Raw genomic sequence first — 26,827 nt, 5'->3', positions numbered from 1 at the left:
TGCATTACAGCTATTAAAGATGCATGTCATTAAAGGGTATGGAGTTTGATTCATTTTAGCACCCCCCAAAAAATGGAGCAATTATGGTCTGGCAATGCACTTTGTCATCAAATTAGGATGGGGTTTTCCAGCAAATGGCTTTGCAGCATTTAGCTCCTCTCCTATTTTATTATTCATGACTGAAATGTGGAAGTCAAGACCTTTGAAATTACTTTACCTTCTTGTGGAGTGGAGATGTTCAAGGCATGTGAGCTTTCAGTACAACCAGCCAAAGTGCATGCCGTTAGGGTTACAGCATACTTTGTGAAGGGCTGCAAGCCAGTCAGAATGCCTGCAGAGGAAAGAAGCAACACTTTGTGTGTGCGGGTGTACAGTAGACAAGGATCACAGAGCATGCAGATATATACTGTATGATGATCATGTAGCATAACAGGGAGCCTAGTTGTACATAATGTGCTTACAATAGGCTTAAGGATATGAGCACCACCAAAGAATCAAATCACCTTAAAATTTCACAGAGGTTTGGTCCAAACAAATATTCCACCTTATTCTCAACAGGTGTTCTAAAACTGAGTACAATCAACATGTGGAGAGAGATCTGATACTGCACACATTGACCCCACCACTAAAATCTCCACATGTATTATAACATTTTTATACACAGGATCAAATTGCATGAACTGCACAAACAGCTTGTGTGTGCGATAAATGATAAATGGATACAGATTCGGAGCAAGACCAGTGGACACTGACCAGTCTCTCCACAGTGCACTGATGATACCCAATTTCAGAATATCTGAACAGGGATCATAAGTTTTGATTTAGGTGAAATTCAATAACAAAGTACCCCCCATCATATCATCTTTAAAAATTTCTCCCATCATTCCATGGATATTAATGCTTTCTCTAGGTGAAAATCTAACAATTTTGCTTCACAGTTTCGCTTGAGGAAAAATTCAGTGTAGCAGTATTTAACATTCATTGGGGAAAACCATGGAAAATGAAATAATTACAATTATTTGTCCAGGTTTTAGGGGCTAATGAAGCATTTTCATTCCTTCTCAGCTAAACTAATTTCTCAATTTGGGCAACACATCTCAAAAATAAATCAACTATATTCTCCACATTTGCTTTTCTGTTCCCTCCCCCGGATGAGAAATCAATAAATTAAATGACGTTACATTTTTAAAAATCTTTCCCATTATTTATAACTCCTGATTTAAGCATAAATAGAAAAAAAATCCCTTGATCTCCTAAATTTCAGAGTAACTTTATAAACCGATGTGTTTGCTGCAGTGTCAGAGCAATGGAACTGGTAAAGCATATAGGCTGCAATCCTAATCTCACTTTCCTGGGAATAAATCCCATTGAACACAATAGGACTTACTTCTGAGTAGACCTGGTTAGGATTGTGCCCTTAGAGTCCTAAGTATTAGCTGTGTATTAGGGGAGTACTTTTGGTGCTAGTTCAGAAGAATAAATTACAGTAATACTTACTGCTTATCCTCATCTCCCCACCAATGCATCCCTACCAAAAATGAGCATGCTGTATCTTGTGGGGAGTAGATTAGGACACTTTGGACAGAAAAGGGGAATCATTTCCCCTTACCCCACCATAAGTCTCCTGCTCACTAATTTGTCTTCTTGGACCTGTGCCAGCTCTGCAACTGGCAGAGGTCTGAAGAGAAAAAAGGGACAGGGAGGCTGTGAAATGAGGGAATAGAATCCAGCATGCACCATCATCACCAGATCTACCCACTCCTGCAGCTTCCTCTCTCTCCTCCTTGCTGCCCAGTTTCGTCCACTCTCTGCCCATGCTGCTGCCTTACCTGCTGTGGTGTGCGCAGCAGGAACCAGCAATGGCCAGGGTGTGCAGCTGCCCTTTGCAGCAGCGCTCCCACAGTGACTGCTGACAGAGAGTTTTGCATGCTGTCAATTGGGATAGTGGAAGTGTATTCTGCTGTTGCCATATGCTCCAGCCAGCAGCCTAATCCTGGATATGATTGAGCTGTTATGTGTATAGCTTAGAGCCCAATCCTGGCTACGCTGGCTTACTGCCGGCACACACTGTTACAACCATGCCATAAGGCATGTTTGCGGGGCTTAGTGCTGGCCCAGCACCAGAGCTAGCCCAGCACAAGCTCACGCTGGGCTACTTTTGGTGGAATGCTGGTGCTCCACTGCTCAGCGGTTCCCCCATGCCTGAGCCACAGGGCAGTGGAGAGGTAGTTGGGGGTATGGGGGAGGTGGGGAGAGATTTTCCAGGATGGGGAGGTGGTGTTCTGAGGGAAGGGAGCAGGAGGGAGGGAGGAGGGCAGGACTGATGGAGCTCATCTCTACCAGATTCCGAGCTCCGTGTCGGGCCACATGGCAGCCATTGGGGCTTAAGTACCAAAGTGTAGGTTGTCCCTCATAATCATATTGCATTCAGAGTTGACCATCACAGTTACACTTCATACACTAGAGTCTAGTGACTAGACCACACCCAAGAAACTGTCTCTATAGGATGTAGGCTACAGGTAAAGCACATTCTCATGTAAGGTTCTATGCATAGTCCACAATATTTCAATACTCTAACCACATTCAATACTCTAACAGGCCTCCTTACACGTAGGGGAAGGATATCAGTAGTGTGTCTGTCCAGGCCACAAATCACTGGTGTACTAATGGTATGCATGTGGGACACGTATTTAAACACCTTGAGGTTAAGTGCAAAACAGTTACACAGGTCACTCCATAATTCTGAGCTAAGGCACATATTAATCAGACCTCTTTATTAAAACATCAGGAATAGCTACCAGCCCTCAATTTTGATATATAAATTAGGATCCCCACTTAACCCATAACTAATAACTGAACTACCATTTTCCTATTCTTGAACCACTCTAGTTGGACGTATACGACAAAGGGGTTAAAGGTCAGCTCTGTGGTTGAGCATCCCTTGGGTGCTGTTCATCTATATGCCTGTTTGGGAATACAGGTAAGTATTTCATCTGAAGGTTTCTTGGGTAGTTAGAGTACAGTACAGAAGTGCTATTTCATCCCTATTTTATAGAAGCACAAAAGAAAGAGAGAAAAGAAACACCGGATATCTCAGCTTCATTTTATATGCCGTCCAGCAACAGTAATGTCTCAGTGAGACAGTCTAATGCTGAGTAGTTTTAGGAACCTGGGCCTGATGGTACAATAGTGTTGGTTTTTATGCATTTTCTTCATTTACCTCAGATAAATTAAAATAAAGCCTCAAGGTTTGTCTTCCTAAACAGATACTAAATTAAATATTACTAATAATTAAATATGGACTATTTTAATAAAACTGAATACTCGCCTTGCATACCAAGTGGACCCTTTGTGCTGGGTGTGATTTCAGTTCGCTGCTACACTCGTAACTTTACATCCATATTTAACAAATGACATTATTCAGTTTCATGGGGTCACTGTGTCAAAATGTCTGTGTTAGAATTTTAATTTATTTCCAAAGGTTCCCTTCACTGGGCAGAAAGAGTGGTACCTTCAATTGATTTACTGCCTGTAATCTACCCTGTGGAATTTTTAAGGACTGGAACTTACGGTATGATGTAAATTTCTTTGAAAAGGAAGAACCTCACTGCATTGCAAAGACAAGGATCTGAAAACTGCTGACAGATATTGTAAGCCCAATGAATAAAAGAGAACAGTCTAAGCACAACTGACCTTATTTTTTATTTTGTTATATGTATAAGCTTTATGGAATATATTTATTTCTTAATATGTCAAAATATATTGATTCTGTTTTTGTATACAACAAATGATGTAGATTTAAACACTGACATGACGCTGTTGGTTATCAAATAGGAGTTACCATACTTTGGGAATTCAAGTATTTTTTTGCATGATCATTACTATATAATCTAATCTAAAAATATGCCCATGTAACTCTTGCAGTGGAGCTCCTTATATGTTGTCTGCCAACTCTATACTTGGCCATATCTAGATGTGTTTGGGGAAACGGAGAAGTGGCCAAAAAGGAGGGTGAATGCAGGGTGTTGGGAAGATTTGGGGATCCAGATCCCTCATCATCTACTCAGCTGTCACAACTAGTGCATGATTGTGTTTTATAATAAAAGTTGTTTCAAAATCTCTCTGCAAGTGTCTATGACAGTCTCAGGATATTTTCATAACAATGCATAATTAAATTTGCTCAGCTATAAATGGATGTGTGTGAACATCAATGCTGATCTTAGCTATGGGGCTGCTGACTTTGTACTCCAGGATAGGCAGGCGCAGAGTGTAAATTTCACTGACTGACTGGAAGTGTAGAGGAAATGAGTGGGTAATGAGAGCAGAGCAGCCAGTTCTTTAATTGAATTAAAAGCTGGGTGACACCAATGCAGACACCTGTCCAATTACAGACAGGCCAAGGTGTTTACCATTGCTGTACAAGCGATTTGAAGATGACAGAAATCTTTCCGCCCACAGATTAACATAATGAAGGAGAACAGATTACAGTGGATGCTCGCCAAACAGCTAGGTTGGCAGCTGAGAGAGGAGGGAAAAGTCGCTTATTGAACTATGTGAAGAAAAAAGTGCATTTTTTCATTCCTACCTACTGCAGTGCTTTCTGCACATTTTAAGGACAAGCTCAGATGCTGCATTCTACTACTTACATTCAAAAAATGTGACTGAAGTAACAGAGAGAAAATAGTCAAAGACCAATAACTTAGTGATGCCAGTGGGGTCAGATGTAAGGAAGAGATGGACATTCCCCATGTTGGTAAGGCAACAGTATCTGAGCAGTGCTACCCAATGTACATATTCAGCAAGTCTGTGCATGTTGGCCTCCAGCAGTAGGGGAGTTGCTCCCTAAGAGCTTGTGGGTTATTCTCCTTCCTACATTGCCTTTCCTTTAACTGCTCCTTTTCCTGTCTAGTTGTTTTCTGCCCACGTAACAACGGCTGCAGTTCTTTCTTTGTCTGAGTAAAACTTTTAACAAAAGTCAGTTTCTGTGTTCAGGACTGCTTTGAGTCCCTCAGTGATGCTAACACCCTCATCTAAGTCTTTCTGAAGAATCCATGCATCACATAATAACATCTGGTCTTTCTGATGCCTTACTCTTTAGCTATTTTCTGCCCACCTCCCTCAATCTGAGTGTAAACTATTAGGAGTCTCTCTCTTTCTGAACCTGCTGCAGCCATTTTGAAACAAAAGTACAACCAATGTGAAAATACACATTGGGCATAATCCAAAAAGGCATGTATTCAAAAGATCAGTTGTTAGCGTATTCTTGATCTGCAGGCCATACTTCCTTCGGCAGCACCCCCTTGCTGAGTTTCCAAGCTGATGTTTAGACTCCTCAGGTTTAAACACAAGTTTGTGATTCAATGAGCGATGCTGTTAGGAAAATAACTAACAATGCATTCTGTTCCTTATATCATGAACGCATATAAGTATGTTATGGAACTGGAATCCATGATAGTAATCCTGGAACTAGTCAGATATGATAAATTCCCTTATATGTCAGTGACTCATTAAGAGTGATCCGATAGATAAAGGAGCATACAGTGGTTTGAATAATGGACTTACAAAGATGCTGTACCCAAGGTGAGCTAATTCTGCTGTGCTGCCTTGTAGTTGCAATTGCTTTATTAAAAGTTATTGAAATAAATCATGTGCACCATGCTGGGCTGATAAAGGAAGCTGCAAGGCCTTCTCCAAAATAGTACCAAAAAAAGTTAGGATGGCACAGGATGCAAGTCTCTAGTCCTGCTGCTGATATCCCCACACTCTTTCCATTTTGCGCACAAAACTGCTCTTTTTCAAAGTCACTCTTAATGGAACTAGCAAAAATATGGTGGTGGGGGCTAGTCTATGCAGGTGAGAGGAAGAGTGCGACTTGTCTCCCATTCCAGTCCTTCTCCCAACCAAAGTAACCCTGGTTGCTCTGCCAACTTGTCTTCAGGCCTTGTGGTGCTGTTGTTTATAAAACCAGGGTGCATTATGAAGCTGCCACCCTGGCATGCATAATTTACGGCAGGTTGCTGGGTTAGGGTGTTAGCATGCATCACATCAGTTCTAGATAGGACAGAATGCAGATCTGATGAGATGGAGACAGAGCAGATAAGATTGTTTCATTTTCCTGGTTTAGGCATTCTGTTGGAGTGCTCTTTTGCTGCTGTTGGAAGTGCCCTGAAGCCAGTCATGACCCATAGCATGTCTCCTAATAATTAGTGCAACAAGAACAAGACACCACTATTTCAAAGAGGAAAGAGGCCACTATTTTTTCCTATAAAAGCAGATCAGAGTTGCAACTGGGATGAAGGATGTCTGATTTTTCTGAACACTTTTCCAGGGAGGTCTCAAACGGGTATGAAAATGTTCATAGGAGGTATCCCCATTGCTGATCCCATTTTGCCATGCTGTTTGGTGGTAATGAAACCCTGTGGCAAGCTGCAGATCACCAATGTCTCTGAGCAAGCCAGCATGCCTGAGGCCCATCTGGAACTTCCGTGGTGGCATCTGACCATGACAGATCACCTCAGCCACACAGCTAATTGGTGGCAAGCTGTGCCTTCATCAAGCCCCAGTGACAGCAGCTGGGAGCTGACATAAGCCCATAACAAGGGATGTGAGGCAAGGGACAGGGAGAGGAAAACAGGAGAAGACAAGGGAGAAGGAAAAACCAGGAAAGACACAAGGGATGACAAAAGGAGCACAGAGGAGAAGCAGAACACAAGGAAGTGAGAAGAAGTAGTGAGCAGGAGAGATACTAGAGTGGAGAAGGGGAAGGGGGACTGGTGGGGACAAGGCGGAGCAGAGTGGAAAGAGTCCCCCAGGAGGGATTTTCCAGGGGGCCTCTTTTGTGAGGCCATCACCCTGAAGGAGTTCTGTGGGGGAAGAGGAAGGCACAGGGCCTAGGGCTTAACAATTTGAACCTGCAATTCTCTTGCCAAACTGCCCCCCCCCCCATTTCCCTGGGCAAGTAGGGCCTCCAACCGAGACATCCCTCCTAGCCAAGCCCATCTGGATTCCAGCATGGTTGGAAGAATGAAAGATAAGCATAGTTGTGATTATCTTTGAATTACAGTAAAGAGAATGAAAGATTGCATTTGAACTCTTGCCACATCAGCTGAGAGTGACCATGTCTTTTCCTCAGCAGGTCAAGGATGTGCACCTGCACTCTTGGGATGAGGGAGTGTGCATCTCCCTCAGTACAGTGTAGCAGTACAGTACAGTACAGTACAGTACAATGGAAAGTGACCAAGGGCACAATCCTAACCCCTTAAGTCAGTGCTTTCCAGTACTGACATAAGGGCAATGCAGCTCTGAGGTAAGGGAACAAACATTCCCCTACTTTGAGGAGGCCTCCTGAGTGACACCCAACTGCAGGATGCACATCATGCCCCATTGGCACCGCTGTGCCAGTGCCAGAAAGCACTGACATAAGGGGTTAGGATTGCACCCCAAGTTGCTTTGGCAATAGAGATATGGTCCCTACACCTACAATATTTGGTGTGCATTAGTAGCTTAAGTTGTCCTCATATGATTTCATATAGTCAGATCTGATTGTAATATCATCCCCTTCTAAGATCAAGAATACGAGAAGACCATAAAATAGGTCTCTGCAAAGAAGATTGTTGGCATCCTTCAGTCTCGGAAGACTATGGTGTCACGCTCTGAATGGTGGTTCTGGAACAGTGTCCTCTCCAATGCGCGAAGCCTAAGTAAAGTAGGTATGGAGGATAGGCTGTTACCCATGCAGCAAATCCCCCCTCTCCACGTCGCTGAAATGGTCCAATGGAAAGGCAGAAGCCAATACGGTTGGTTCCAGCGACGTCGCAATAGTTGCCAGAAAGTGACTGTGTTCAGCCACGAACTGCCTCAGGGACTCCGGCTCCGGATTTTGCCTCAAGGTTGACTCCTGAAGCCTTTTCCATAACTAGATGTAGCCACAAGGCAGTGGAGGTTTGGGATCAGAGTTTTCCTTCTCTCAGATGAGCTGCCTTCCCAGGCTGACGAGTCCCATCTACCCGGTGGCTGTTTAGACGCCTCTTACGACAAGTACAGCCAAACTGAGGGCCTATTCTTATCCCCAGCTCCCAGGGGAAGATATGTTTCAATAAAGTATCTTTGACTGATGATGGAAAATATCATATCAAGAAGATATGTTTCAATAAAGTATCTTTGACTGATGATGGAAAATACATTTTAAAAATGTACAACTTTCTCCTTGAGAGGAGAATGGAGAATGAGATAGTGAAAGACTCGATGGTGCTCTGGGCAAAAAATTTGTGGATACCAAGTGATGATTGGAAACAAATTTGGAATATAAATATTAAGATAACGAAAGCAGTATCTTTTAAAGAGAATTTATATAAAATGTTTTATAGATGGCATTTGACTCCAGAGAAAATAGCAAAAATGTATTCAGCTTCATCAAGCAAGTGTTGGAAGGGTAAAGAGATTGAGATGACTTTTTACCATATGTGGTGGACACGTGAGAAAGCAAAGAAATATTGGAATACGATACATAAAATGTTACAAGAGATATTGAATTGTGTAATACCATTCAAACTGAAAATATTCCTCCTAATGTGATATCAGAAATTAAAGACCAACACAAGAAACACCTTATTGTACATATTAGTACAGCGGCAATAATATTAAATGCACAAATGTGGAAATCTATAGACGTCCCAAATAGAGAAAAATTAATAGGTATAAAATTAATCGATAAGAATTAATAGCAGAAATGGATGTTTTAACAGAAAGAATGAAAGAGATCTAGGTAAAATAAGAAGATATTGGGAGCCTTTTTATGACTGGATAGACAATTTCAGATAAATAATATTGATTGTTTAGATTAATTAGTAAATATTATAATGACAAATGAAGTAACATTTGCATGGATAATTTCTTTTTTTCTAGCCGTTGTTTTAAATTTTTTTTTAAAGAATGCATGTTGTAACCCAAGGCCATTATCCTGATGTGTAACCTGTGTAGACCTACCCCTAAGTCTATCCCATTTCCCTGTCCTGTTTCTGTAATAAATATATATATTTTTAAAAGGTAGTATCATCACCTTCTCTACATGATCCCTAATTGGCTGGGATCACATAGCAATAAGGAAAAAAGAAGCCCTAAATGTTGCTCCAAGGAGCAGCATACAGTATTGGGATCGGAAATCGTGCAGTAGAGTGCAAAAGGTAGTAAGCTTTTTAGAGAGTTTCCACTCCTTTTGAAACTCCACAGTTCATATCAGAATGTAAAAGTACAAAAATCCAGTGCAGCTCTATATAAGACTGCAACAGTACCCCAAACTTTAGTAGAATTAAACTGTTGGAAGTGCATTTCGAAATTAAAAAAAGAGGTCCTTTTGATATTGTTCTTTAAAAAAAACAAAAACACAAAAGCTACATTTAAAGGTCTGGTTCAGGCATTTTCTTCTGGGCTGTGTTTTTGCTTCTCTTTTTTAACCCGACCACTATAGTGAGTCACACTTTGATGGTGTTAAGCGTTAATGCAAAATGCATTAGCGCTCAGTGGTGAGATCTCTGGATTTGTTGGTGCCAAAGAGCTTAATAGAGATGCCAACACTCCTGCATTACATGGTATGCTAACACTTTGAAAACATCAATAATGCTTACTTATGCTTATTGAATGCACTTTCAAACCTTTCCCTTCCATCATTGGAAAATTAGAGGCAAGTTCTATGGTGCTGATTCTGACCCTGCTTTGACATCTGTATCTTCGGCTGCATTTACATTAGATTCACTGATGACTCAAAACCTACGGCCAGAGAGTCTAATTTTAATCATGTGTTAAAGCTGACTTTAGACTTGCATAACTAATGACTAAAGAGAATCATATTAGAATCAGGAAAATGTAAAGTGAAAACAGGATTTCAAGATCTGTCAAAATATGATCAAGAACTCTCAGTTCGATGCATAGTTACTCTAGGATTTCAATACTGATGTGCCTGACAAATACTGCAATACTGCCTGACAGTATATCAGCCTGGATTTCCAACCTCCTTCAGCTTAAACAGAAGCTAGGCCTTTTGAAAGATCAGTGTGGATAGAGCTGAACAAGAGCTACCTCATAGCCGCTTAAACTCTTAATGTAAGGAATGGGAAGGCAGGCATTTGTTGCCTTCAACCATGTGGTGAATTGTTCAATGCTGCCATCTCACCATTCCACAGGCTTCCGAGATATACACAAGGAAAGGGGTGAAACCTGTTTGACTGGATGTTACACAGGACCATCTTCCCATATGCCTGAAGTTACCAAGCAGTAAGCTTCTGTGGGGGTGCCCATCATGTGACTCTACCCTTACAGAATAAGGGGCTGGAACTATCTGAAAACCTTCTTTTACAGATAAAGCCAGTTCTGCTTTTACCATCTGAAAATAACTTTTCAGGTTTCACATGACACCTGCACTTTAGCTATCTCTGCTGGGTCTTGTCTAGGAACTAAGAGGGAAGCAAATGGATGGATAACACAAGACGTCACAGATCTGGGGTACAGAGGCACGGCAAATTCCACTGCTTTCCGCCCCTTATAATCAGTCCATACGCTTTCCCAAATCTGTTCAAGCTCAGTGCCTTCCCTTTTTCATGCCCTTCAAACAAAGTTGGAACATTTAAGAAAGTGACCAAAATGTAACGCTGCACTCATAGACTACTCCATGCCACTCAGTGGACAAGCAAGTATTGCAGCTATCACTGAAATTAATTTTTGATTTTGCAACAGATCAGTCTTGCAAAAGATTGTGTAATTAGTAAACACAGAGAGCTAAGATTATTTCCTGACACTTTTGAGCTCACATATTTGAGAATAGGGTACAATAAATCTCTCCTCTCACCATGCTTGTCCTAGACAAGGACAATGGACAATTAAATTTTCTGTGCTGACTGATGAATGTATGAAATGATTGTTCTTCCTTGCTGTGAATGTCACTCAAAAGTGGCTAGAAACTGGAGCACTGATGGCATGGCACTTCCATTCACTGAAAGCCTATCCCCCCCCCCCCGTATCGCTCTAAAGATCACTTCCTAATCTGGCCATTGGGGGGGGGGAGTTAATGCAGTAGTGCATCTCTGACAGTATGAGCAGTCCCTAAACACAACATTTTGGAGAAAGTGATGGAATTACCCTGGTTTAGAATGACCAGGCCAGAGAGTGCTTATAAGACCACCACTGTCCTGAGAGTTTTATTACTGTATTGTACTTTTAAAATGTCATAAGTTGCCTCAGAGGCCTCATTGGAGGAAGAAAGGCGAGATATAAATAGTAGGACTGCATCTTACGCATGACAGACTCATTAATTCAAGTGTATGTGCTCGCCCCTCCAAAAAGAGAAAATCACAACAGTGGAGGTGATTCTGCCCACCATTCCACTTACTCTGTTTATGCCCCAGAGCAAGGGTGCCCAAACCCTGGCCCTGGGGCCACTTGCGGCCCTCGAGGCCTCTCAATGTGGCCCTCAGGGAGCCCCCAGTCTCCAATGAGCCTCTGGCCCTCCAGAGATTTGCTGGAGCCCACACTGGCCCGATGCAACTGCTCTCAGCATGAGGGCGACTGTTTGACCTCTCGCATGAGCTGTGGGATGAGGGCTCCCTCCACTGCTTGTTGTTTCATGTCTGTGATGAAGTAGCGGCAGCAAAGGAAAGGCCAGCCTTGCTTTGTGCAAGGCCTTTTATAGGCCTTGAGCTATTGCAAGACCTTCATTCATTCATATAAATTCATCTTTAATATATTCATTTATGTAAATCTATGTAAATTTATTCAAATTTTAAATGTACATTAATTCTTTTTTCCCCCGGCCCCCGACACAGTGTCAGAGAGATGATGTGGCCCTCCTGCCAAAAACTTTGGACACCCCTGCCCCAGAGCAAGCCTGAAATGACAGAATCAAGTGGCTGTTGCCATGTGACTCTCATATTATGCTGTTAATTCTTAAAAAGACAGTATGTATTTGTTGACTTCCTCCAGGATTGGTCAGCCACCTTCAGTAATCAGCATCAATTCTAGTGACTCCTGAAAGCACTTCTAGATATTTTAACAGGGTCTCCAAGAAATTCCAGTACTACGAGTTGGAGGAAAAAAAAATTATCCAGGAATAGCTTCAGTCTGTTGGCAACCCAAGACACAATGGTATTGCAATGTCTGCTCATTCCCCCCCCCCCCCATTACAGTGTTGTGGTAAATGATGCAAAGGTGGCTCAGAAGCAATTACAAAGTAAAGGCCATGTTTACAACTAGCATCAGTTCAGCAGAGATTGAAGTGGTTGTGAGTGGAAGAATATTTGCAAAGAGAGCCTGAAAGTCGGGCAGCTAGCTGGGCTGTTTCCTCTGCCAGAGATGACTGGATGAGAGAGATGGCGATAACTGGCAGGTGGTTTAAAACAAATATTTAGGAATGGAGAATTTTAGAATGGAAAAAGAGTTGTTACAAGGGTTAGAGGGAGAAAGGAGAAGAGAAATCACCCATGCTTAATCTGCTGGTAAACTGGGGTATGATGCCCATTTGCAAAGTGGTTTCGGATCCCAAAGTGTGGAAAAATGTAAAAGTTTGGATTTGGAAAAAAAGCAGCCAAATGCAACATATCCTTGGAAGGCAAGGACAGCACCTCTGAAAGTAAAGGTGGCTACTGTGCAGGAAGCTTTCCAAGCAGGAAAAACCTCACCAAAATGGACAGAGTGGGAAGGGAGAGACTGCCAGAATAGACAGCGTGGACGTCTTCAGTAGGGAAGATTTCTGCCTGATATCAAGCATTCTAGGTTAATACTAAAATCTAGCACTATAACAAACCACAATTTAAAACAAGAAATTTCAGAATTATATTAAGAAAGCCCAATTACTACCAAACTGTCAAGCAAACAGTATAAAATTAATAGTATATAGATGAGAATGCCCAGCCAGCTGTACCCTACTTTTTATGTGCTTATTCTAGAGTAATTCAAAGATGGAAATCATTAATTGGCTTAATTGCCCCACCGTTTCAACAAATATCTACTAATGCATAAGGGCCAAACTACATATTAAATTAAACAAATAACGGTGTAGTCAGATACTTACTTTTACTTGCATGTAGCAAACAAAGAAGACTGTGATTTGCCTGAGAGTTCAGCATAGAGATACGTAGATGGAATTAAATCAGTGTTTCTCAACATTTTTCCCCCCACTGTATCACCTCAAATGGTCCACCTACTGCAAGTACCACCAAAAGTAACTGGCAATGATGTCATTGCCAGTTACTTCCAGACTGGGAGACCAGACACAATGTAACCAACACTAGTAAGAGGCTCAGGACGGATGCAAGTGTTTTCTGAGCTTGTGAAAAGCGCATGCTGGAGCTCTGTCCACTGAGCAAAGCCTCCTACTGCTACTTAATGTGTTGCATTGCTAGTCTCACTGCCAGGTGATGGGGGTGTGGGGATCCCATGAGTACCACTGGACACCACCTCAAGTACCACCGGTGGTACAAGTGGTGGTACAAGTACCACTAGTTGAGAAACACTCTATTAAATGGTTTAGGTCCATAATGTTTTCCCACTAAAAACTGAGTACCTGAAATGACTAGTTACTGCTGCTTCCACTAAGAATATTTATATAGTGCTTTTCAGCAAAAAGCTTCACAAAGTGGTTTATGCAGCAAAATAAACAAAAAGATGGTTCTCTGTCTCACAGTCTAAAGCAGGGGTGTCCAAACATTTTGGCAAGAGGGCCACATCATCTCTCTGACACTGTGTCGGGGGCCGGGGGAAAAAAGAATAAATTTACATTAAAAATTTGAATAAATTTACATATTTGAGATGGAACATATGAATGAATGAAGGTATTGCAGTAGTTTAAGGCCTGTAAAAGGCCTTGCACAAAGCAAGGCCAGCCTTTCCTTCACTGCCACTGCTGCATCACAGACGTGAAACAGCAAGCAGTAGAGAGAGCCCTCATCCCATAGCTCAGGTGAAAGGTCGAACAGTCGTCCTCACATTGAGAGCAGTTGCGTCAGGCCAGCAAGGGCTCCAGCAAGTCTCTGGAGGGCCAGAGGTTCATTGGAGACTGGGTGCTCCCCACGGGCCGGATTGGGAGCCCTCGAGGGCCACAAGTGGCCCCCGGGCTGGGGTTTGGGCACCCCTGGTCTAAAGCTAAGACACAAAACAGACACAAGCAACAGCCACTAGAAAATATGCTGTTCCTGGTTGAAAAATATGTGCTCTCCCCATTGCTAAATATAAGTGAGCTAGCACTTTAAAAGAGGCCTCTTTGCCCAGTTAGCAAGCAGTTTGACACTGACTTTCAGTTTTAAATAGTCACTTCAGGAAGAAAATGACAGCGAGGTCAAGGGTTAACCTCTCCCTACCTCTACACTGTGGACTCAGTTCCAACTAGGGGCTTTACAGAGACAAAAAAGCAATCCTCTAACTACACAGTAACATGTTTGATGTAACATGCCGTTTGGCCCTTAAATATTACACGAAATATATGTAATCTTGTCAAATGTTTGTAATCAGCAGAATGTATACTGTATATCGACAATATTTGTGTAAATTTTGAACTAATCTAAATTGATGAAAAATTATATTTTCAAGCAACATTATAAAGTTTATTGCAACAGCCAAGAAGCAGCGTTTTATCTCTATGCCTTTCACAACTGATTATGTCCCAAGTGATCTTTTCCTATTGACAGATCTTTAATGAAAAGTTGTGGTGCTTACAGATGCTGTAAAGCAGGGGTGCCCAAACCCTGGCCCTGGGGCCACATGCGGCCCTCAAGGCCTCTCAATGTGGCCCTCAGGGAGTCCCCAGTCTCCAATGAGCCTCTGGCCCTCCAGAGATTTGTTGGAGACCGCACTGGCCAGACGCAACTGCTCTCAGCATGAGGGCGACTGTTTGACCTCTCGTGTGAGCTGTGGGATGAGGGCTTCCTCCACTGCTTGTTGTTTCATGTCTGTGATGCAGTAGTGGCAGCAAAGGAAAGGCCAGCCTTGCTTTGTGCAAGACCTTTTATAGGCCTTGAGTTATTGCAAGACCTTCATTCATTCATATAAATTCATCTTTAATATATTCATTTATGTAAAATTATGTAAATTTATTCAAATTTTAAATGTAAATTAATTCTTTTTTTCCCCGGCCCCCTGTGGCCCTCCTGCCAAAAACTTTGGACACCCCTGCTGTAAAGCATCTCACTTCGTATTAGGCAGTGATTCCCAAATGGTGGGTTATACGTATCTCCTCAGTCTCTGTGGGTGAGCAACGTCCATGCAGGTCAGTCATCAGGTCGACAGCAGCAAGTACTGAGTTCAACAGACTATAAGAGATTGGGAGTGTGAGTTGCAGGTCATGGGTGGGCAAGACTCAATTTGTACCCGAGTTCAGCCCTGGAAGATGTGACAATCCTAGAAGGGAAAAAACCTGTAGTTCTACTTTCAGCTTTGAGAACAAATGTATCTGGAAATCATGTCCAAGAAAGCAGGCTGGAGGGCAAAAGCAGTAGGAGAAGCACTCCTCCAAATCACAGTTCTGAATCACGACCTCCCTAAGCATCCGCAAGAAAGAAAGAATCTCTGTGATTCCCAGTGAATGTACATCATGCTCATCCTTTGATGCTACTTATCACAGACTGTGTTGCTAGGTTTATTTCATATTCTGTGAAGGAACAAACAGATCAAGAATGACACTGCCAACAATAAGTGGCCATCTGCAATACCTCTGGATAGAAAGTCTGCACACTCCTAGATGCTATCTTCCTTCTAGAGATTTTCAACCTTTTTCATCTCAAGGCACACTGACAAGGTGCTAAAACCGTCAATGCACACCATCAGCTTTTTGACAACTGACATGGTACACGACACTGCTGGCCGGGTGCTCGCGTCCCCCTATGATGTAATTAATATATGACCCTCCCCTAAACTCTTGCAGAACACCTGCAAGAACACCTAAAGCATGGGGAGCCAAGCACAGGCGTCTGCAGGGCTCCTCCCCCAACACTGGAGACCAGTGCTGGCTTAGGTAAGTGGAAAAAAGCCCTTCTGTCCCCAATGGTGGTGTGATTGTTATTGCATTGCCACTATCCCCCTTTCCCTTTAAGGGGGAAGAGACAGGGCTTCCCAGGCTGGAGCCTTATGATGTCCCAGTTTGGGAACCTTTGGCCTAGGTTATTTCACTCAAGAACCAAAGTAGCTCAGTGACCCTTCCCTGCATAGTTATCAGCAGAGGTGTTTGAAAACGGTGTTATTTTATTTTATTCAGAAGTAAGCCTATTGTGTTAGGCTGGAATCCTAACTTACTCACAGGAAACAAACACCTCTAGTTATCAGTTAAAGAGCAAACAATTGTTGTACCCAGCAATCACAGCACAAGTATTTGGAGATATGTATAGGAGGGAGACAAATTATGGGCAGTTTCATTTGGCAGTAGTAATCATTAGATTGTGTATCAGATTATACAATGGTAAATACTGAGCATCGAGCAGGAAAAGCATTTTTCCACTTGTCTGACTGCAGATCTGATTCGCTGAGGCTTGAAATCTCATTTGCAAAAGAGGCAAAGTTCAGATGAAGAAAAGTCCAGGAAAAGTGTTCAGGAAAGTCATTTCCCCTCTGGCACATAGACATATGAATCTTCAGCAGATATCATATAATTACCCCACACGTATGACTTGCTAGAATAACTGCATAAAATGCAGCTACTATTGTATTTCAATTCCAGTCCAATTTCAGCTACACTCTGGTCTCAGTGGCATTCAAACTTCTTACATCTTAAAAAAAAAAATCTTTCATTAGACAAAAAGTTCCTTATCTGATGTGGTCTATCTGAATATAGTAACTACTCTAGAAGGCTCACAACTGCCAGGCACGATAAAGATTTATGCTTCCTTTTGTAAGTAAACAATAAAACTGCTTTTCAAGGGTAGGTCACCCTTTACTTTTTCTAACACAGTCCAATCTTAAACTGCACTGGCACAGCGGGGCCACATGGCCTATGCGGCATCCAAAGCAGCTCAGGAGTCAGCTGGAGGTCTCCTCAGAATAAGAGAATATATTTCCCCTTACCCCAAGTAAAGCCCTAGCTTTACTCAAATTTGCAACAGTTATTTAGCTGGCGCAAATCCAGGAAGCCTAGTGTAATGTTGGGTGAGCTGGGAAGGGGGTTAGGATACAGCGGAGACCCGCTCTGCCAATCCTGCCCTACTCACAGTCACAATTCAACCCTGTTCCGCCGTCCTCTGTCCCAAAATGGCGCTCTCCACCCCCAAAACACCCTCCTGCCACCCTCTCCCAGGCGACCTTATGTGTGCCAGCCAGTGCTGCTCCAGAACACAGCACTGCCAACTCAGGAGTAGCTGCAAATGCACTTCACAGCATGTCTGCAACACTCTGAGACAGCACAAGGACGGCTGAACCGGCTCAACTGAGAGTTAGAATTTTGCCAACAGATGTTATAAACCGATGTTAGAAAAGACATGTGTATTATTACCTCCAAAACTGGAAATCCCTGTTCGCAGGGTAGGTTGACCTGTAAACTGTTTGAATTCCCTCTTCCAGCAAGACGGCATTCATGTGAACAAACTCTTCACATGAGCTCTTAAATGCAGATGCCAAATAGTCCCTTCCCTGATCCCCTCAAGAACACATCTACTGAACTAGAACATCCAGTATATATTTCAGTGCAGGATCTCCTTGATCCTGTTTGTTAAAACTAGCAAGTTCTCCCCAGCTAATACAGTACCTTCCCTCCACGATGAGGGAAGTAAGGAGAGCACACACAAGCCTAAAGCCTGTGCCCAATTCTCAGATCATGGCACTGATGGGGAACTTTTTTTCCATATGAAAACTCTGCCCTGAGCTATACAATGGAAAAGAGTCAGGGGATGAATGCAAAACAGCAAAATATTTCTTGCTGATTCATCTCTAAAAGTGAACACAGAATGAAAAAGGCAAACATATTTTTAAAAAATTCAGCACATTTTCAGTTGTAGACATTTATATTAAAACACTCCGTTTTTAAAACTCTGCTTTAGGAATTTTAAACCAAAATAAAATTTGCAGCCCCTCTCTTTTAAAATAACAAAATATATTTCCAGCAGAAGTCATTTTTTTCCACCAAGGAAACAAATGCTCCTAGCACAAGTAATCCTGCCCTTATGGCTCTGTGATTTATTGGCACAACCTGAGTTAGCAGCTAGCCGAGTTTCAGTTCCTGTGAGGTTTCCCATGTCCTCTACATTAACTCATATGTTAATAGGCAGCCACCTATCTAACACGTTTCCAGACACCTGCAGACCTGCCCAGCTGTGTAAATCGTTTTGCAATCAACCTGCTAAAGCAGGAAGAAGGCAAAAATGACATCAAGACCACTCCATTTTTTTCAGCTCTTTTTCTTTTATAAGATGCCCAAAATTCTGCTATTATAAGGTTTGGGTAGAGCCTTACCAGACTCTCTGAGAGGAATTGTGAATATGCCAAACTGAGCTATCTTGGCAGCTCACCCTATTGCCTGAATTATCATGGTTCCCATTTATAGACATATGGCTGTCACGATACACAGACCTTGTATTCTATTAATATAGAGATCACAACAGAGACAGTTCTCACAAACAGGCATGAAAGCAGATAAAATAAACCCTCAGCTTCCTGAATGTGTGAATCATTTTCTTTGTATTAATTTGAAGAAAACACAGGTCATGAAGAAACCTGAAGAAAACACAGGTCATGGTTCAGGATGTGGACTCACCTCCCTGCATTACAATCTCTGAGCATGAACTGGAGGTTGTCCATGACTTTGTGTACCTTGGCTCAACGATCTCCGACACTCTTTCTCTCGATACCGAGCTAAACAAGCGCATCGGTAAAGCAGCTACCACGTTTTCCAGAATCACAAAGAGAGTCTGGTCCAACAAGAAGCTGACGGAACATACCAAGATCCAGGTCTACAGAGCTTGCGTCCTGAGTACACTTCTGTACTGCAGCGAGTCATGGACTCTTCACTCACAACAGGAGAGGAAACTGAGTGCTTTCCACATGCGCTGCCTCCGACGCATCCTCGGCATCACCTGGCAGGACAAAGTTCCAAACAACACAGTCCTGGAACGTGCTGGAATCCCTAGCATGTATTCACTGCTGAAACAGAGAAGCCTGCGTTGGCTTGGTCATGTCGTGAGAATGGATGATGGCCGGATCCCAAAGGATCTCCTCTATGGAGAACTCGTGCAAGGAAAGCGCCCTACAGGTAGACCACAGCTGCGATACAAGGACATCTGCAAGAGGGATCTGAAGGCCTTAGGGATGGACCTCAACAAGTGGGAAACCCTGGCCTCTGAGCGGCCCACTTGGAGGCAGGCTGTGCAGCATGGCCTTTCCCAGTTTGAAGAGACACTTTGCCAACAGTCTGAGGCTAAGAGGCAAAGAAGGAAGGCCCATAGCCAGGGAGACAGACCAGGGACAGACTGCACTTGCTCCCGGTGTGGAAGGGATTGTCACTCCCGGATTGGCCTTTTCAGCCACACTAGACGCTGTGCCAGAACCACCTTTCAGAGCGCGATACCATAGTCTTTCGAGACTGAAGGTTGCCAATACAAATTTGTATGGTCAACTTGCTAAGGAGGTTACTTATGTCATGCAACTGTACCACCTTGGTTTTTCACACAAGGAGTCCATTATCTGATTCCATATCAAGAGGTTTCACATATCAACATACTAGTTTCTAGTTTAGCCTTCTCTTGGAGTGTACAAACTTTTCACATGAACATGCTTTCAGACATATGAGTGTTCACATGAAAATGTAGGTGGTATGGACTGGACCACCTCAGACACGGAACATTTGAGATACCCCAATTCTTTAGGACAGTGGCTGTCATACATTTAGCACCGGGACCCACTTTTTAGAATGGGAATCTGTCAAGACCCACTGGAAGTGATGTCATGACTGGAAGTCACATCACCAAGCAGGAAAATTTTGAACAATCCTAGGCTGCAATCCTACCCAGGATAAAGTTCCACTTACTATCATTGTTAAATGCATATCCATATTAGCCTGTTAAAAGTACAGATCTGTAACGTTTCCCCAAATGCAGTCACATACCATGGTAGGATCAAGTCTGATATATTAAAAATCAAATATTGAAATGAATGGAGACCCATCTGAAATTGGTCATGACCCACCTAGTGGGTCCCAACCCACCGTTTGAGAAACACTGCTTTAGGAGTTTCAAAAACAGTTTGTAATACGGCATGATGAAGGTAAGAAGGACTTCTATTTTTAAAAAAAACACAAATACAGTACCTCATTATGCCCAGATGTAGCTTTTTGGATACTGGCCAATATATATATATAGGTAGAGGTGTTTGGAAATTGTGTTATTTATTTTACTCAGAATTAAGTCCACTGTGTTCAGTAAGAATTAGGCTGCTATTCCATCTTATTCACCAGGAAGAAAGAAAAAAACAGCTCTATGTATAGGATTATTTTTTTTTAATCATCAATTTCTGTTTCTGATCCCTTTAAGAATGACTGATCCCTTTTAAATCAAGAACATAGCTGATGTCAAATCATGAGCAATAAATAACAAATGCTGCTATTTGCACAGGATTATCTTCTGGATATCGATAAGAAAAACTGTCATTTCCCAAATATTTGTGCAGACAAAATCTGTTCTTGTGTTTTTTAAGCAAACAGTAACTAAATAGGTATAAGCATGTGGCTGAACTGAAAAGTCCTTGAAATGTATCGTCTTGACCAGGATACTCTTGATGCAGGACTCAACTAGCTTGCTAACTTTTATATACGATTATTGTCCAACTCCTAAATCAACATGAAATTAACAATGAAATGCAATTATCACATTTCTTGTAAACCACTTATTAGAAAACAAAGAGACTTCTGGAAAGTTGGGACATGCTTCATCCCTTTCCAAAAGGTACACAAGAAATACCTCAGATACTGCAAGAGGGATCTTTTTCTTTCCAGTGAAAACAGCAAACACCACTCAACAAAGTTGAGCAATATATCATTCAAAAGCCTTTGCACAAAATGCACAACTACTTCTGTTTTAATACATAAAATATATGGCCACTGCCCTCTGAAAGTGGAGTAAAAGCTCCAGCATCCAGCCATTATAAAGGAACTAGCTCTAGGAGCCAAGCCATGACACTCTCAGATCAGCTGAGTCAATGCAACTCAGAAAGTGAACTGAGGAAGCTGACTTATACCAAGGAAACCCATTGGCCACCTAGCTCATCAGAGTTTCAGACACCCTGCCTGGTAGCTGCTCATCAGAGTTTCAGACAGGGTCTTTCCACCATTGAGTTATAGTCACTTCCTGAAGATTCCTGAAGACCTCATTGATAAATTAAAGATCAATAAGTCACCGGGCCCTGATGGCATCCACCCAAGAGTTATTAAGGAATTGAAGAATGAAGTTGCAGATCTCTTGACTAAGGTATGCAACTTGTCCCTCAAAACGGCCACGGTGCCAGAAGATTGGAGGATAGCAAATGTCACGCTGATCTTTAAGAAGGGAAAGAGGGGAGACCCGGGAAACTATAGGCCGGTCAGCCTAACATCCATACCAGGTAAGATGGTGGAATGCCTCATCAAAGATAGGATCTCAAAACACATAGATGAACAGGCCTTGCTGAGGGAGAGTCAGCATGGCTCCTGTAAGGGTAAGTCTTGCCTCACGAACCTTATAGAATTCTTTGAAAAGGTCAATAGGCATGTGGATTTGGGAGAACCCGTGGACATTATATATCTGGACTTTCAGAAGGCGTTTGACACGGTCCCTCACCAAAGGCTACTGAAAAAACTCCACAGTCAGGGAATTAGAGGACATGTCCTCTCATGGATTGAGAACTGGTTGGAGGCCAGGAAGCAGAGAGTGGGTGTCAATGGGCAATTTTCACAATGGAGAGAGGTGAAAAGCGGCGTGCCCCAAGGATCTGTCCTGGGACCGGTGCTTTTCAACCTCTTCATAAATGACCTGGAGACAGGGTTGAGCAGTGAAGTGGCTAAGTTTGCAGACGACACCAAACTTTTCTGAGTGGTGAAGACCAGAAGTGATTGTGAGGAGCTCCAGAAGGATCTCTCCAGACTGGCAGAATGGGCAGCAAAATGGCAGATGCACTTCAATGTCAGTAAGTGTAAAGTCATGTACATTGGGGCAAAAAATCAAAACTTCACATATAGGCTGATGGGTTCTGAGCTGTCTGTGACAGATCAGGAGAGAGATCTTGGGGTGGTGGTGGACAGGTCGATGAAAGTGTCGACCCAATGTGCGGCGGCAGTGAAGAAGGCCAATTCTATGCTTGGGATCATTAGGAAGGGTATTGAGAACAAAACGGCTAGTATTATAATGCCGTTGTACAAATCTATGGTAAGGCCACACCTGGAGTATTGTGTCCAGTTCTGGTCGTCGCATCTCAAAAAAGACATAGTGGAAATGGAAAAGGTGCAAAAGAGAGCGACTAAGATGATTACGGGGCTGGGGCACCTTCCTTATGAGGAAAGGCTACGGCGTTTGGGTCTCTTCAGCCTAGAAAAGAGACGCCTGAGGGGGGACATGATTGAGACATACAAAATTATGCAGGGGATGGACAGAGTGGATAGGGAGATGCTCTTTACACTCTCACATAATACCAGAACCAGGGGACATCCACTAAAATTGAGTGTTGGGCGGGTTAGGACAGACAAAAGAAAATATTTCTTTACTCAGCGTGTGGTCGGTCTGTGGAACTCCTTGCCACAGGATGTGGTGCTGGCGTCTACCCTAGACGCCTTTAAAATGGGATTGGACAAGTTTCTGGAGGAAAAATCCATCACGGGGTACAAGCCATGATGTGTATGCGCAACCTCCTGATTTTAGAAATGGGTTATGTCAGAATGCCAGATGCAAGGGAGGGCACCAGGATGAGGTCTCTTGTTATGTGGTGTGCTCCCTGGGGCATTTGGTGGGCCGCTGTGAGATACAGGAAGCTGGACTAGATGGGCCTATGGCCTGATCCAGTGGGGCTGTTCTTATGTTCTTATTCCAGATCAGGTTTTCTCACCTTTTTGAGCAATATTGAGTTGGACTTCTGCTCTCTCTCTCTCTCTCTCTCTCTCTCACACACACACACACACACACACACACAACAAATTCATATAAAATATTTGAGCAGAATTGCTCAGCCTCCAACAATATGTATAAAAATATTGCTTTAAAGAATATTTATTGATACGTACCTCTGAGCGCACTAGTATTAGTTATATCTGCACTGACAGTGGGTATGTTGGGGCCATCTTCGCTGGACGCTTTCAGAATATACTTCTCAATTACACCTATGACCCCAACTGGTTCATGCCAGGTAACCTGAGCGTTGTAACCATTTATGCTGTGAACTCTTGAGGATATTGGCACATTTTGTGGGACTGTGAAAGGATAAAAGAGAAATAGAGAAAATAGCAGTCCTAAGAAGACTATTGCCCCATTCTTCACTTTTAATAGTTGCAGTAAATCAGTTTCACCATTAGCATAAATACAATTTATTAGAGTTGTAACTTTCCAGCATTGATTTAATATGACTGCACATCTTGAGCCATTCAGTTTTAGCTATATTTCAAAACCATCAGAACTCCATCTACATAACATTCTTCTTTGTCTAGTTCAGGGTTTTGGAAAACATTTAATGTACCAAATGTGTTGAAGTAATCACTCACAAAAGGAAGATGGTGGACTGCATAAGTTCAAAGAATAGAATGATGTTGCCAAATAAGGCCAGATAATTAGATTCTGATTATATACAGGCATTTGATGCTTCATCTCTGAGATGTCACAAACTATTGTTAAAATTCAACCTAAATCTAAACATACAGTTTCATATTCTGGAGAGAGAGAGAGAGAGAGAGAGAGAGAGAGGGAGGGAGGGAGGGAGGGAGGGAGAATAACTTTTGCAAGTTGTTATTCATGTTAGTGTTGTTTGGGGTCAGTTCATACAACACTGAAGATAATTTCAAAAATGAAGATGTAAAAAATGAAGGTGATTGAAAGAACTTTCAAATGCTTGCTCTTGTAAGCATAGCAAACCGAGTAAAACTGATAATCTTGTTTCCAATAACCTTTAACTATGTATCAGATATTGCTATATCCAGTAAAGATCTGGCCAGAAACAACTTCATCACAGATGACTGCACAAAGGATGCCGAGGAAAGGCCCAAGGAACTCTATGGCAGAATGATGGATGATAGTTTTGCTATAAATGCATGTGTACTCTAGAGTCCTGGCGATTAGGATTGCTGTAGCCTCTCAGCATCAAGTATCCCTCTTTTTATGCCCTTACTGCTTAAACTCATTAAACAAAATCATCTGGGGCAGGGGGAGGGAAGTATGCGTAAAGGATGTAAATGCTAAATGTCAAAATGTTTCAATGTCTGCAGCTCCTTCAGAAAGTAACAATGTGATCCACTCACAAAGCTTCAGGTTGCTGACAATACTACATTAATATATTGATTTTATTAGTTCCGAAATGTATCACATAGCAAGGTAAGGTACTGTATAGCAGATGGTCTTCTCATAGGGGACACAACAAAACTGACTCAAAAATAATTAAATAGTGCAATTATTCTCCAGCCCTTGGGAGCATGTTGCTGCTCAGTGCTGTGGTCAGATTGTAAATATAAATTTATGGTCTAACTGACTCTGGTCAGACAATTAGGATAAAAATATGGCAGCATTTGCTCGCTTTGGGATGGCAGACCAAATGGTGGCATTCAGCTGCATAAGCAGTACATTTGCAAGTCAAAACTCTGCTTTGGTATTAAAAAAAGCAGCTTTTGTGACGCAAGCATGCATACTACAGGACTTGTTTACAAAGAAACAGGAATAATTGGGACAGTCAGAAGGCCAGTAGGTTTAGGTTCAGAAAGGTTTTCAAACACACTCTAAAATGCTGATTCTGAATGGTGAATCACTAGCAATGTTTCAATGGCTCACACGTAATCTCACACCTAGGAACCTGGGTTACACCACTTACAGTGCAAGCCTCTCCAGGTTCACTCAGAAGTAAGTTCCATTGTGTTCAGTGGGGCTTACTCCCAAGTAACTGTGCATAGGATTGCACTGCTGAACAGGGATGTGCCAGTATGGACTTGACTTCTTAACTTTATGTGCCTCTTTCTCCTATAGCAGGGGTGCCCAAACCCCGGCCCTGGAGCCTCTCAATGCAGCCCTCAGGGAGCCCCCAGTCTCCAATGAGCCTCTGGCCCTCCAGAGATTTGTTGGAGCCCACACTGGCCGGATGCAACTGCTCTCAGCCTGAGGGCGACTGTTTGACCTCTAGTGTGAGTTGTGGGATGAGGGCTCCCTCCACTGCTTGCTGTTTCACATCTGTGATGCAGTAGAGGTAGAAAAGGAAAGGCCAGCCTTGCTTTGTGTAAGACCTTCATTCATTCATATAAGTTCATCTTTAATATATTCATTTATGTAAACTTATGTAAATTTACTCAAATTTTAAATGTAAATTAATTCTTTTTTCCCCGACCCCTGACACAGTGTCAGAGAGCTGATGCAGCCCTCCTGCCAAAAACTTTGGACACCCCTGTCCTATAGTAATAAAGCATATGTGCAGAAAACTCCTTTCAGTGTATAATGCAAAAATGCTCATTTTATGACAAAAAGATTCTGAACTGGTGTGACAGTTAAGTCAATAAATATTTGTGTTTAAGACTTTTTAATATATTAAAAGCAGATTACCACCGATACAGCTTTATGTGTGTTGAAGCCCATTAAAATCAAAGGACATCAGTCTGGGTTAAATTCTGGCAACCTGACAACCTACTATTCTAGAAACAAAATGTAGAAACATCAGTTACCCGGTTCTCTTGTGCGGCCACGGTTCCAGGCGCTAGACACAGATCCTCCTTTGTTGGAAGCAATGACCCGGTACAGATATTCTTAAGCAGAGATAAAAAGTCTGAATGTGAGAATACATGAATAAGGTGAACTAAGATTGTATAACTATTCACATCAGGGGCAAATGTGGTACCTGTAAATGGCTGCAGACCACTCTCATAAACACTCCTCTCTTTTCCTCTGTACAGGAGGATGGAGTCATTTCCCCTGCAGTTAACAGCACTGTCACTTGATAGGCATCCATCCAGATTGACTCTGACAGCACTGCTGGACACAGATGCCAAGTTAACGACAGCACCTCGTGTAAATTTAACATCCTTCATGCAGCCACCAAAACCTAGCAAATAGTAAGGGATTAGTATCACATAAAGGGCTTCAGTTCTTAATTAAAAATCATGTTTTGCTTCTTGCAGTGTTACATTTCAGTGAAAAGGAAAGCTAGATGCAAATGTTAAACTTCAAATTATGTTTGAGAAATGATTTTTTTTTAAAATGATACTTCTCAGGGGCAAGCATTGGTGAATTCCTAACATACGGAAATGTGCATGGATGATTTCAACATTTGAACCTCCCTGGAAAGACCTTAATAATTTTGCCTCTTACTCTCACAGATCAACAAAATCAAAATAAAACAGGAAGAAAATACTGATTTGGAGAAATCAGCCCTTATGCTTTATGCCTATCTCATGAATTCATATTGTGTATTTGGCAAAAGACAGCAGAACAGGAGAAAAGCTATCACAGGTTGGAATATAACTTTATGTTATTGGAAGTTAAATGTCTTCATTCTAATAACAGGAAAACTCTTGAAAGAATATTATCACAAAGGTACCAGTCTAAATACTGCTGCCATACAGGCATAAGGAGAACATTCATTTGGCATTTCTTTTCAAAATGGGTGAGCAGAGGGAGTACTATATGTTCTCACTTGGTCTTGAAATTGCACATCACTAAACACAAAC

General features: G+C 42.2%; 1 protein-coding gene across 1 annotated transcript in view; it reads right to left on the bottom strand.

Moving 5' to 3' along the window:
• The window catches only part of USH2A (usherin), a 567,365-nt gene that overhangs the window by 341,763 nt on the left and 198,775 nt on the right, over positions 1-26,827 (bottom strand). Inside the window, exons 27-30 of the mRNA XM_066623430.1 lie at positions 25,999-26,202; positions 25,826-25,906; positions 23,201-23,386; positions 218-331 (exon numbers count right to left, since the gene is read on the bottom strand). Of these exons, the coding sequence (XP_066479527.1) occupies positions 218-331; positions 23,201-23,386; positions 25,826-25,906; positions 25,999-26,202 (585 nt within the window). The remainder of the gene's footprint in view (positions 1-217; positions 332-23,200; positions 23,387-25,825; positions 25,907-25,998; positions 26,203-26,827) is intronic.

This window comes from Tiliqua scincoides, chromosome 1, assembly GCF_035046505.1.
Source record: "Tiliqua scincoides isolate rTilSci1 chromosome 1, rTilSci1.hap2, whole genome shotgun sequence".
NCBI classification, from domain to species: domain Eukaryota; kingdom Metazoa; phylum Chordata; class Lepidosauria; order Squamata; family Scincidae; genus Tiliqua; species Tiliqua scincoides.
This window is presented reverse-complemented; position numbering and strand designations above follow the sequence as displayed.